Source organism: Cupressus sempervirens, chromosome 1 (genome assembly GCF_028749045.1).
Source record: "Cupressus sempervirens isolate cs-2001-9-10 chromosome 1, ASM2874904v1, whole genome shotgun sequence".
NCBI lineage: Eukaryota > Viridiplantae > Streptophyta > Pinopsida > Cupressales > Cupressaceae > Cupressus > Cupressus sempervirens.
The window spans coordinates 348,622,995-348,636,402 of record NC_143118.1 but is presented as its reverse complement, the minus strand read 5'-3'; the positions used below and the strand labels follow the sequence as shown (position 1 = coordinate 348,636,402).

Genomic DNA, 13,408 nt, shown 5'->3' with positions numbered 1-13,408 from the left:
CATTGCAAGTTAAAAGAACCAAGTCTTTTTTTTCTAAATTTTAGATTGTTAGTTGTGACATTGAGGCTATTGTCAATGACTACTAATAATTGATTAAAATTATATTCTTTACAAATAAGTCACATTAAAAAAATTATGTTAAGTCACATTCAAAAAGACACAACTTAATGTGTAAATACTATACCATATTTTATCTTAATTTTGATAGTCATTACAGATCAAAACTAGTATTTTTAACAATGAATATATTATTTTTAAAACAACTCCAAATCTCAATTGAGATCTTAACATTTTTAAAATGCATATATTTATGATATATATTAATTATAACAAATTTTTAATTCTATGCAATCATTACAATTACCCAAAATTGATAATTTTAAACATAAACAATTGATTATACTTTGTCTCACTTAGGTAGGGATGGAGACTTGAAAAGATGGCCTCAATCAATTAATTGCATTAGTAACATCCAAGAAGACTGATGATAGAATCTGGAAAAAAAAATACTATATTCTAGATTTCAGGATTGGACCTTAAACCAACGGATCCTATTTCTTGGGTGCTGCTAAAATATTTCAGTTTCATTAGCCAAAGTGGTCCATGAATAGCTCCAATTTGTTTTGACATTGCTATCCTACACTCTAGTCTTAGATATTAAATAGAGATTGTTTTCTGCAATAAGAGAGGAATGAGTGAGATTGATAGCTATTTTCCTTTTCCTCCATTGGAAGACTCACGTCAATAAACTGAACTAAAATAATAGAATGGCAAATAAGATTGGAAAGCTTCAAGACTCGCATTAAAGTGGGGAAGTCACAATAGTACGACCTAATCTCCATTTCTAAAGAAAATGATTTATGTTCAGTATAATTATGTTTTATGTGGGGTGGTTAGGAATCATATAATTGAGCTATGGTAAAAATCATAGCAAAGGCTTACTTCACTTATTGCATATGAGTTAACTGAAGAAGATATTAATGTCTGAGAATGTTTTTTTAAGGTAGTTGGATATATATAATTTATGACTTACTTAAAAAGACTCCTATAAGAGCTCTCACCCTGTGGGGTTTTGATTGGACTCTTCTGTATCTATCACCTCAATTCAGCTCAAAGAACCTGCTTTGAGAAAGTTGGTGGAGTGGATGGTTAATGTTTTTACTTTAATAGAATTTTGGACTCCATGAAAAGCCATTTGAAAAGACTTGAAACCCACCCAACTAAAATACCATTGGATGTCTCCTGATGTCAAAAATTGTTTGGCCATTGGGGTCTACAAATGATCAGTCACATGCTCAAGATAACTTGATGGTCTATTAGGACTTGAAAACGCACCGTATTGGCCTTTCACTGTTTAAGTGTACTAAAGAACAGTAGGGTTTTGATATTTGGGTGATTCTTATACTCACAGTCTATGAGAAGTTTTGACGTTTCATCCCAAATTCCATTGGGAATCCTGAAAGTCAAGCCACGCGCCTATGCAGGGAACTGCCTAACTGTGAATTAGGCAGCTTTCAGTTGTCAATCAGGAATTTAGATGATAACTTCCTTTGTAGATAAATTTGATTCAAAAGAAACTAAATTATGATTTTGATTCAGAAGAAACAAAATTAATTACAGTATTGGTGCAGTGATCTTCAATAAAAGAAAAGGTATTGATGCGTTGCTTGTATTAAAAAGGGTACATATAGCATTACTAATATTATACTTACTACTAAATATTTAACGATTTGACATGAAAATAAGTGTTTTTGAATTTTTTGTCATCACACTTCCGTTACTATAGTCAACCCCTTCCCACCACTATAATTATGTCTCGCTGTAATTAAATTCCTCTAAATTCAAATGTCCAAATTCAAATGAGATCACAAGTCCGTCCACTTCACTCCAGATATTCTGCCACATGAAGGTTCCAGCTTTTGATTATAATCACATCATTGATCTTCAAGCTATTTATTAGTGGCACTTTCTACGGTAATAGTATCTTTTTTTAAATCAAGGAACACTACAGAACTGCCTCTTCGCGTTGGGTTATAGATGATTGGACATGTTTTGGTGTTGCCTTTCACCCTAAGAAACAATTGTGGGCCGCTCATGTCAATTGTGAAGCATGTGAGGTGCGATGAAGCTGTAGATGTATCCTTGATTTTTGCGGGATTGACAAGCTGAGCTCAAAGCTACACCATAGAGCGGGCCAAATTCATTTCCCATGTTTGGACTAAATCTGTGCCACTGCACATGGTGCATTTTTGCTTTCAATATTGTTACCATAAATCCCACTGTTGTATACATGGCTTGTCTCTTTGCAGTTTGCATTGATACCTCACAATGAAGAAAGACAACTAGTTGGAAGTGCCGTCTACTTCCAAATCTGCCTTAAGTTCTCACCTGAGATCCTGAGATCCAAGCAACACATTATATATGAGTGGCATTGCGCATGGTCCAGTTTTTTTTTTTTGGCCTATAGATCATGCTTAGACATTCAATTCTTGTAGTGGTTATAAATCTTCTTTACAAATTAACCAAAAGGCATTGGTTGACAGCAACCATTTCCAATCCTGATTTGACTTCCACCTTCAGAATTTGAGGATCCAAAGTTGTATACACATTGAGAAACACCAGCCATGGTTACAGACAACTGTTCTAACAGCTTAATGCACAAATTCAGAGGCACGGTCATGAACAACCAGAAATTTGTGACTTTTAGACTAACTTGTGCCATCAAAATGTTGAAAACATGAATGTTCTAACAGAAAACAGCATATAGAGATTTTTGAAGTCAAGGTTTCAGGTCATACTTCATAATCATAAAACACTACTCATCTTAACTATGGCTCAAGAACTCTGACGGAAATCAACGACTTCAAAAATCTTTGCATCAGAAGTTGTTCTGTTGTGAAAATATCAGCCCATAAATTCAACTCCCATTTCAATTCATTGTCATTAACATTCCAAACAATAAAGAGTCCATAAATTCAATGAACATGCACATACTAGAATTACTGATTAGGTAGCTGATTCTATGAAGGGAACAACAAAAGGAACACCACAGCCACAAGAGCACTAAAACATTGCCATTTCCATATTTCAAAAACTTACTATATTTTGAAATTTCACATAATTCTGTGTCCAAATCCTCTGAAAATGTCTTACAGTTCTTTCACCTTTATAGGCATCACATATGATGGAAAAGCAAAAGTGCAGTAATGTAGAGTTTAGTGCCATAAACCCTGGACAAACAACAGTGAAAATCAGAATTCTAAGATCTCTCGTAATACAATTATAGCTGGTTAAAAAGTTCAACCAAATTTACATAGTTATATGTTATACAAACTATTATCACCACTCAAAAGGCTGGACCATCACAACCCTGGTGGGCATTAGTTAATGAATCTAATTCTTTTGCAATCCTGTACAACAGGCCGCTATTTAGTTTAGCATGGCTTTTTCCTTTAATCTTCTTGTCTCGTCAACTACAAAACGTTTACAAAAACAGTACTTAAGTATAAAAGCTACAGAAAACTAGTATTGGATCAACCTCCACAATGGAAGATGACAATTATAAGAAAGAGCTTTTAAAGCTTTGGAATGGTCAGTTTAGTAGCATAAGGTATCATCATTTACTTAGTCATTGCAATTTGGCATATTTAAGAGAAGACCTTGGGTCATGCACAAAATGGCCATTGACTGCAGAACCGGGCAGAGTTCTCTTCTTGGAAGATGAACTAGTTGAAGCTGCTGAGTGCAGTGGAGCATTAGCAGGTATTTGAGAAGCATCATTCTGATACAGAGAACAAAAGACAGGCCTAGCACTTGGGATTAATTGTTTTCCATTACGAGGAGGTGCATTTAGTTGGGTTGTTTTCAGAAGAGGGTTTATTAGGTTGGAAGTTGGCATAGAGACCAAAGGAATATCAAAAGAGTCCAATGGTGGTGGAGGATGTCGCCACTGTGGAAGAGGCCCTGCAAGTAAAAGGGTCTGCAGCAAAGGCCCAGCTTTCATTACAGCTTCCAGCAGCTTGCCTTTCTCTGGCAGAGATTTCATTAGTACTTGAGGGTCAGCTTCTGGTGGTTCAGGTAAATGAGCATGTACTGCATTAGAGATCAAATCTCCATGTTTCTGCAACTGCATCATATTTGAGGAAGCCCCAGCAATAGTGTGTGAAGATGGCATGTTGATTGGCATGGTAGAAATTTGATGATTTGCAACTGGTGATAAGCAGGCAGCTGAGGGGGGTGGACTGCTCTTGATCATCCTGCACTCGCCCACAATTGAGCAAGCAGCTTGCCAAGACGGCTCTTTTTCTGCACTGAATTGTGAGCACAGTTTTCCATCCTTAGACTGCAAGCCCTTCTCAGAAATCATAAGCTCCTCTGGTTGTAGATGTTCAGAGGATCTCATTTGTATGATTGGACCTTGAGTTTCTCCTTCTGAAGGGGAACAGTGGTTAATATCTTGCTGCTGCTGGTTAGTCCTTTGCTGTTCATTGGCATGTTGCAAGTTTAAAATATCTTGCTGCTGACATTGCATGTCACAAGCATAATTAGAAGCATTTACAGTTAAACCAGAATGAATTGAATGTTGATGCTCAGCATGCATATTATGCTCTGCAACTGATGAGCTAACATTTACTAGAGATTGTGACTCCACAGTTCGCAAGTCATTTGGCACAAAAGAGGAGCGGTGAATTTCAGATATATTGGAAGAGCTTCCCATATTTTTCTGGCACGGTCCTAACTGGTTCTGAGTCTTATAATTCCCAGGCCTGCCTGTGTTGCACCCTAATGGCAACTGCACTTGTTGCAGATTTTGAGCAGGAAATGATGTTTGCTGGTATTCTTCACAGAATTCAAAAAGTGGTTGGTGCAACAAATCCATGCTACTAGAGTCTGTGAGGTTTAGTTTAGAAGGCTCTTGTATGGATGACACTGCATCAAATATTGATTGTCCAGGTGATGACACAAAAGAATGATGCTTGTATGTGCCAGAAATACTATCACATTCTGTGATAGTGGAGTCACCTCTGAGTGATCTTCCAGCAGGACTGTCAGGTGGCATACTTGAAAGACCAGAGTGGAGATCAGCTAGACCTCTATGTATCAGCTTTTCTTGCAGCTTCTGACACTGCTCCCTTGCCTCGTCTCTTTCTTTGCAAGTTATGTGTAGAAGTTGCATTAGTTGCCTTGCTGTCTCTTCGTGTCGTTTGATTTCATCCTTTGCATTTAATCGGGTAGATTCCAACTCCAGAGTTGTGTAAATCAAAAGATGCTTCAATTCATCAGGATTCTGCACCATCAGAAGTTCCAAGTATTTGTAAAACAAGCTGAACTGTTAAGGAATATTTAATATCATACTCATAGGTCTGCCAAACGTTAACAAGCTAAGAAATCTGAGCAAAAATCATCTCTTCTTACATGCACTTGCTCCTAGTGCCTTATATTCACCTGGAATAGGTGAATTATTCAGTGCGTTAGCCCTATTTCCACCAAGTCTAGATCCCTATTACTATTGTGTGCATCATTTTCCAGCAAGCAAAAAATAATTCTAATTATGTATTACACATTTTTATACACCTCATGAATCAATCAAGAGAAGAAAAATTGCTATTGGTTTCAATGACACCTCATGCTAGATCCTTTAAAACAGACTAATACAAATCATAACCTAAATAAACTGAGCAAGGCCCCTTGCAATGCCTTCAGGATGAAAGTACTTCAATACTAACTATGTAATGCAACTGACTAAACCATGCACCTTGGCCTGCAAAATAAGTAATAGCATACTGCATATGTATGCAAAGCTAAAAAGAGACTCTTCTTTAACGTCCTAATCTTAACAAGAGAAATTTTTTGGAAAGATTTGGAACATTCTAATCTTGTTTGATATCCCAATCAACTGTCATTATCCCAGACAATAGATGCACATTTTGTTTGCAATATCAAGAACACAATTATTTACATAAGAGCAAGGTTGAAGAAATCCCATATTTTATTCATTTCAGCAATAAACATGCAACTTAAAAAAACAATCCGCTTCCATAATTATGATTGATGGAATACCAAGATGAACAAGAATGAAATCAAAACTCCATTTAGTCAGTAGAGTCATTAATTGGGTTTGAAACACTTGGCTTTTCACTCCAAAATACAACCTATGGCTTGCTTCTGAAGGAGTTTTCCTAGCTGAGATCTATTTTACTTAGGACGTAGACTTGAAGTTAAGGCTCAAGCAGTCAGAATTTACCCAATAATCTTGAAACTTCACAATCAGGATTCAGAATGCCATAAGAAACAACAATGCTGTCAACATCAGTGATAGCCAGTGGGACATCAGAGAGGCTTGCATGGCAAAAAACATGAATGTGTCCCCCTAATGACAAAAAGCTTGTTTTCCAAAGATACATTACAGAGTGGAGACTGACTTGAGATAGGTCATTGGCTTGAGACTAAGGCTCAAGCTCCAAATTTGGGACAAGAAATGGTGCATTTGCAAAATGTAAACCCAACCTACACTAAGCTTGCTAGAAAGCTTCCAGAAGCATGTGGAAGGAAATCTTGAATGCAAGGCAAGAATAAGCACATAATGAACAGGTGTACAGTCAAAGTTCCCATATTGTTGACATAATCCTGAAATAATCAGGTGAAGCATCTTAATTTAACTTGTGATGAAGGAGAAAATGCTCTGGAACATTCAAACCATTGAAACCAAACGTAGTTTTAAAATATTTGATCTAAGCTAGACAAAGTTAGGATATTTCAGGTAGATAAAATAGGAGGTCTGAAATAGTAGTTCAGAGTTGAACATTTCCTGTTGATGTTAGATGCTAATAGAAGCTCCAAAGATTGACAAAAGGCATCTCTTTCATCGGGCAAACTCTAACAGTATCAACCCAGGTCTAGAAATTAAAAAAATAATAGATACCCCAACTAAGAAGAGGAAATGTGGTAGGCAAGCGTGTGCTTCAAAATTTGGATAGAATGTCTAATATCCCTGTCCAAACTGCTGTATACAAAGGAAAAGCATGCAAACCATTAATAAACATTTTTCAAGCAGGTTAAAAATCTAATGTATAAATCAGGACGTCAGAATGCCCTTTGTTATTCTGCTCACATAAGCTTCCAGAGAAATGGTAGCTTCCTGTGAAAGAGCAAAGCAGAAACAACAGAAATATATATTGGGTCCTTTTATGCCCTTCTGCGCTAAGATAAGATTGATTCGAAATAGAAATTCAGCAAACCATTGCAAACCTTTGCACTAACCCTTCTTCGAAGGCAGATAGCACTTATCTAAAAAACATGTAGAATTATGATATACTTTTCTACTCTCTTTACTGTTTATTTCTTTTGAATACACTTCTATGGATGCCCACATTGATTTTTCAAACGATTTTCTTCATTAGGCATTTTGGATCCAATTTATTCACCCGTGTTCTCAGAAATTTAGCTCCAAATGTGGCATCTGACTTGATTTTTTTCGAATGTTGTAAATTCTCTCATGTCAGACCAATCTGTACAAAAACTTAGATTGAAATTGTGAGGTATACCTTACCAGATTCTAATTTTGAGGTCAGTTTTACTACCTCATTTCTTGTAGTACAAGCATCATCCCTAGGGTAGCAATACAAGATCAATATTCACAGGCTTTCCTACCATCTTGTTGGAACTTCAAAATTAGGAATCTAATATCAAAAAATGTTGAAGAGTAGTAGCTTTTGATTTATAGACATTTACCAGGCTGAAAGGCAGAGCTAAGAGATCCATAGTCTGAGGCATACTCTTGGAGTATGCACAAAATTATTAATAACTATTTTAAAGAAAGTTGAAAACATAGTCTGCCTATCAGCATATTTAAAATGTTGAAAAGAAGCAGCTTTCAAGTTGGAGACATTTACCAGTCTGAGAGGCAGAGACAAGATATACAGAGTCTGAGGGATACACTTAGAAGAGCACAAGCTATCAGCATATAAAAAGGTCGTTTGAGACACTTTGAGACACTTACCTGGCTGAAAGCCAGAGAGGAGAGATCCATGGTCTGAGGGAGACAGTTGGAATGGCACAAAATTGATTAATATACTTTTTTCTAGAAGGTTAAAAACCTAATATACCTATCAGTATATGAAGCATGCTCTATGTTGTTATTGGTATATATCTATCAGTATATAAAGTATGCTCTATGTTGTTATTGGTGTCATTTAAGCTTCATGAGGAATAGTAACTTCCTGGGGTATGACCGAATATAGCAGAAATCACAAAATATAGAGAGAGTTCCCCATTTTACGCCTTTCTCATTAGAAGGGGAACCTGAAACTATACACTCCTTTGCATGGCAAGTAAAGCAAACTATTGAGACACACAACACCAAGATGATTTATGGCCAGTAAAAACTACTTAAACCTGTCTTGAAACAAAATTTAAGAGCAACCTTGAAATATGAAGATGGTAACTCATGACACCATTATATATAAAAGAAATTAGACTAAGGCAACTCTTCTGGTTGGAATTTTTGTGCAAAATGATATCAGAAGGGCGTCTCAAACATCATTGATATGGAAACATGGTAAAAGCACAAATATAGACAAATATAGACACATGCCCTACTAAAAGGGCCATCAATATACAAATATGGATAATGTCAGTTTGAGATGTGTCATAAAACTTTCTTTGCCTACTAATTTCACAATTCAACTAAACTTGTATCACAAGAATACATAACAAGCATAAAGGTTAATATTGTTCTGGATCGTGTCCTGGATCAGCCTTAGGATTATGAAGTTGGAGAGGTGTTTAGCCCTTAACCACTCTTTCCATCACAGCTACACTTCTCCAGAAGGCTTTCCTATGAAGTCCCACAATCTCCGGCTTCTGCATTCTGACTATAAAATGAAGCTGTGTATTCTTCATGTTTAAAATTTTATTTAATGACTATTTAAGAAAAATATCTATAATAACAGCTATCATTTTATAATGGAGGATGCAGTCATGAGGACTGCATTCTCTTCCCCATCAGTCAAAATGAAAGCCTTCCATAAACAGAAAAACGGACAAATTTGCTCTAGAAAAAACATTTCGAGACACAAGGGACGGATGCCACCAAACAACCTACTTATCTTTATAAGCACACCCCTGGATACAGAGGACACAGATATTCTTTTATAACGGAGAAAGAAATCCACATACATACTACAGAAAACACTATCATCCAAATGTAGAAACTCCATTTGCCGCATGCAAAGAAACTCCATAACACACTGACTCGCGTGAAATCACTTCACCTACCATTGCATAGATGGAGCCTGCAGGAGAAGTTTAGCTGTGAACGAGAGTGGTTAAGCGTTGAACACCTCTCCCACCCCATAAACCTAAGCCTCATTGAGGACACGATCCACAGCATCATTAGTCTATTTTATAACTGTTTAATATTTTTCATGTTTCAATTTTTTATTTACGACTTTCTAATTTAAGTTTCTATTACTAAACCTATCATTTTACGGTGGAAGATGCCGTCTGCATTCAGTTTTCTGTCATAATGAAAGGCTTTCCTTAACGCAGGACAGACGAAGCTTCTCTAAGAAACATTTCAATCTAAGACAATAGCCACAATAAATGGGTATTATCAAACACCCTACTTGTCTTTAGAAGCACAACCCTTCTGGAAACAGAGGACACACAAAAATAGTTCTATCATGGAGCAGAAGAAGATACATGCTACACACAAATGTTTCTTGGGCAGATGCCCAGATTGTTCCTATCACTCATATACACCTATCATTTCATATATGGAGGATGCAGGACTTCATAAGTTAGCTATATCATCCTCAAATCCAAGACCAACTACCCTAGAGAACCAGACTTGACCTGACGCAGCATTCCAACTTGCCAAGACTGCATTCTTACATAAAATCAAGCACCCAGATAGTCAGCATTGAGCAATGCCAGAAAGCCATACGCTGAAGTTGGAAACATTTTCCTATATTGCCATTCAACTAACAAAAACCAAAGCAACTAATACAGTGAAAAAGAACCGCGGAAGTCTATCAAGAACTGAACATCACTATTACATAAATGGGATTAGAGACAAGCGAGAGGGTAAATTCGAACACTCTTAACACACCTGTCCTTGATAAACCCAGTGCGGATACATTCTTCCATCTAACATACTGCCCTGCATGTTGATTCTGTCCATTACTTACTATGCCGCCACCTCTAGGGGAGCAGCATTTATCAAACCACTAGACAAATTGTCAAGCAAATTCTGCTATAATAGGGCCAAAGACGAATAAGGTTTGTACTAAAGCAGTCGGAGAGCAAAACAGACAATTTCCCACTTTGTGCAACTCTTCCCAATTCCTGCAATCCAAGGCCTCCTAAATATAGGACCTTACCCTCCCTGCACATCATCATCAGAAAGTAACTATTGATACACACATACCGAGATCATCAAACCCCTTGTCCTAATCACTGAACCGACAGGTGACATAAACATGTACCCTACAAAGATCTAAAAGAGTCCAAAAGTGGCCTTATTTGTCCACCCACTCGGTCCTGAAAAGTCACACCCCCCCTAGCCCACATAATCTTTGGTGCATTGACACCGCTAGATTTTTTGTACCTTTCAGACACCCACCCTCCAATCCAATTTTCCAACGACCAAATATGTTTTTCTCACAAAAGGTTTAGGGTATCTTCCAATCCCCAAGTTCCCAACGACCAAATATAGTTTTCACAATTTCTCCTCAGGCATAACATAATTCTTCCCACCGAGGTTTCCAATGCCTGAAAATGTGTTTTTACACCTAACTTTATTTTTATCCCTACCATCCAACAATACATCCCTCAATTGATACGTCTTCACAAAATTTTGTAGGTAGTTAACACATCCAATTAAATTTTAGCAAATTAACCCTAACATTCATATTCTATTTATCTTTTGAAAGCATTCTACTGCTTTCTTTCAGCAAAATTTTATGGCTATTTCTCCAATCCAAAGTCCCCCACATGAATAGTAGCAGACCTTTTTTTAAAGTTTCCATAGAATTCCATTTTCTCAACAATTTTTAATTTAATTTTTTTTAAATCTGACCTTTATGCACGAATGGCATGCCTGCAAAGTGTTGACCAGGGGCAGTGATGTGAATCTCTAGGCCTGCCCCACAACACATATCCCGGGGCGCCGTTGTCTGACTTTAATAGTTTTGACCAGGGTACTCCCGGAGCATTACTATACTCTTTATTTGTCCGTATATAGATGTATGTAGAACCCTAAAAAATTAACAAAGGGGTTACATACATTATAATTTTATGCCCTATCTTAAGGTATTTGTCTCTATTTTAGCGCAGAACGCCTCGAATGGGGAAGCTGTACATTTGCAGCTTGAAATCTATCAATTCCAATTCCGACCCGGCTGCTGAGGTTCATATGCACTGCCCAAGAAAACCGAAAAACCCGCCATGAAGCCCCCTGCCCAGCCGCCATGGCCGCCGCCACGGCATGTGCTCTGCCCCCTTCCATTGCAAACGGAAGAGAAAAAATGAGGGTTTGCAAGTTTTTCCAAATCCAACCAATAATAAAAATGACAGTTTTCTAATAACAGAGACGGGATTCAGGGTATGTTGCTTCAGCTTCGCGATAATGCTCATCTCTATAGATCAGTTGATCTCTGTGCATACATTTTCCTTCCTCTAGAACGTCTTTGTTTTCCATCGTACGCGACCTTGACCTATCATAAATCCCGAACAAAACAAGACCAATTCTCGCAACATATTTTATTTTACTTTAAACGTAAGTGAATTTATGTTAACTATGAAAATGACAGATATTTCAGGTTGCTTCGCTTTCTTTCTTGAATAAAGAAAAGGAAAACTATGTAAGAAAATGACAAATATTTCAAGTAGCTTCAATTTCTAAAAATCTTGTTTTCTTTCAGTCTTTATATTATGAAATAAATATTTAGAGCTAAATGTGTAGATAAATTATTAAAAGTCTGAAAGATTTTTTTTTGATGGAGATTAGAGTCTGAAGTCCTTATAATCACATCAATTTATTGAATTTTTTTAAGAAAGAATTTTAGCTATTTAATAAAAGGACATAAAATTGAAGCATCTTCAACTAAGAGCTCGAGGAGTATTCATGTCACCAATCCTCATTCTTTATGATGTAGTTATTCAACCAAAATCTATTGACTAACTTCTAGAAATTCAAATGAAATAATCATTAGAAAAATTTAATCAAGCATATAGATATTTTTAATTTGGAATATAGATAGAGAGGAGAGAGGATGGTGGAGCACACGAATGTTTTATACCCTTGAAATCAATAGATGAATAAAAAAATAGTTGGAATATGCAACTTCGATGAATTAGAAGATCAAATGTGATATGTAGTACCTTACAAACCTAATCAATAAATCCGATAAAGACATCTTGCTAAGAAATAATATTAAGGATATGCTTAATATGTAAGAGAACAATTGCAGAAACCATTTCATGGATCTAGCCCATTGATCTTCTAAAACATATCTCAGTTCAATTGAGAAAAACTAAAGAATATAATTATTTAATCAGTCTTATTAACCATACTTCAAAAACAAAACTACTCTAACTTGTGAGTGCTTAGCTCAAACCAAATAAAAGATGGAATCTATAATAATTTTTAAAAAAATTGTTTGTACTTAACTATATATCTGATCTTGAATAAAAATAGAATAGAATATAAGAAAAATAAACCTAAGAACTATCCACATACGAACTTATTATACCGAAAACTTATAACAACTCCATTAAACCATGCAATAACAAATTAGTAAATAAATCCATTCCAATAATTTCCACACATAATAACTTAAAAAATATTTACATCTGAAATAATTATTAATGGAGAAATTATATATACTTACGAGTGTTGAAAAGTTCATCATGTTGTTTGTTTTGAAATCACATTGAAATTTCTGCATAGAAGATGTTCAATTTACTTGATCGCTTGCCTATCACCACGATATTGCTGAAAATTGAGCCGTAAAGCATGTTAAGAGTCTCCCACTTTGAAGGTAAAATATGACAATTGCGGAATTAGGGTATATCTTTATATATGAAATGAAATAAGCATTTTAGTGTGTGTTCTTATATGGAGGGGCAAGGACAATAAGATAACTCCCACGTCATTCTCATCATTAATAAATATCTATATTTTGAAAAACTTCTATAAAATAAATAAATAAAAGTCTTGGCTTAAAAATTTGATCCCAAAATGATTTGAAAATCACTACTTCCAATTTGAAAAGCCAAACTCCCTACTCAAAACTCATTTTTCCTTCTATCATTTTTCGAATTTGGGAGGACCTATAGACCAAACCACCTCTTAATTAAATATTGTTAACAAACCACCTCTTAATTAAATATTGTTATAGTTTTT

At 35.9% G+C, this 13,408-nt stretch overlaps 1 protein-coding gene across 3 annotated transcripts; it reads right to left on the bottom strand.

Annotated features, from left to right (window-relative positions):
• Nucleotides 1-3,245: 3,245 nt before the first annotated feature.
• On the bottom strand, nucleotides 3,246-13,031 carry LOC149577662 (uncharacterized). Of its 3 annotated transcripts, none has more exons than XM_089824936.1 (2): nucleotides 12,894-13,031; nucleotides 3,246-5,287 (listed from the first exon to the last, which is right to left on the bottom strand). In XM_089824936.1, exons 1-2 carry the CDS (start codon nucleotides 12,948-12,950, stop codon nucleotides 3,629-3,631), a joined length of 1,716 nt encoding a protein of 571 aa, XP_089681062.1. In that variant the 5' UTR covers nucleotides 12,951-13,031; the 3' UTR covers nucleotides 3,246-3,628. The 3 variants fall into 3 exon arrangements, with proteins under 3 accessions (XP_089681062.1, XP_089681049.1, XP_089681058.1); XM_089824923.1 differs by lacking the exon at nucleotides 12,894-13,031 and adding an exon at nucleotides 10,112-10,253; XM_089824932.1 differs by lacking the exon at nucleotides 12,894-13,031 and adding an exon at nucleotides 9,856-10,033.
• Between the last annotated feature and the right edge of the window lie 377 nt (nucleotides 13,032-13,408).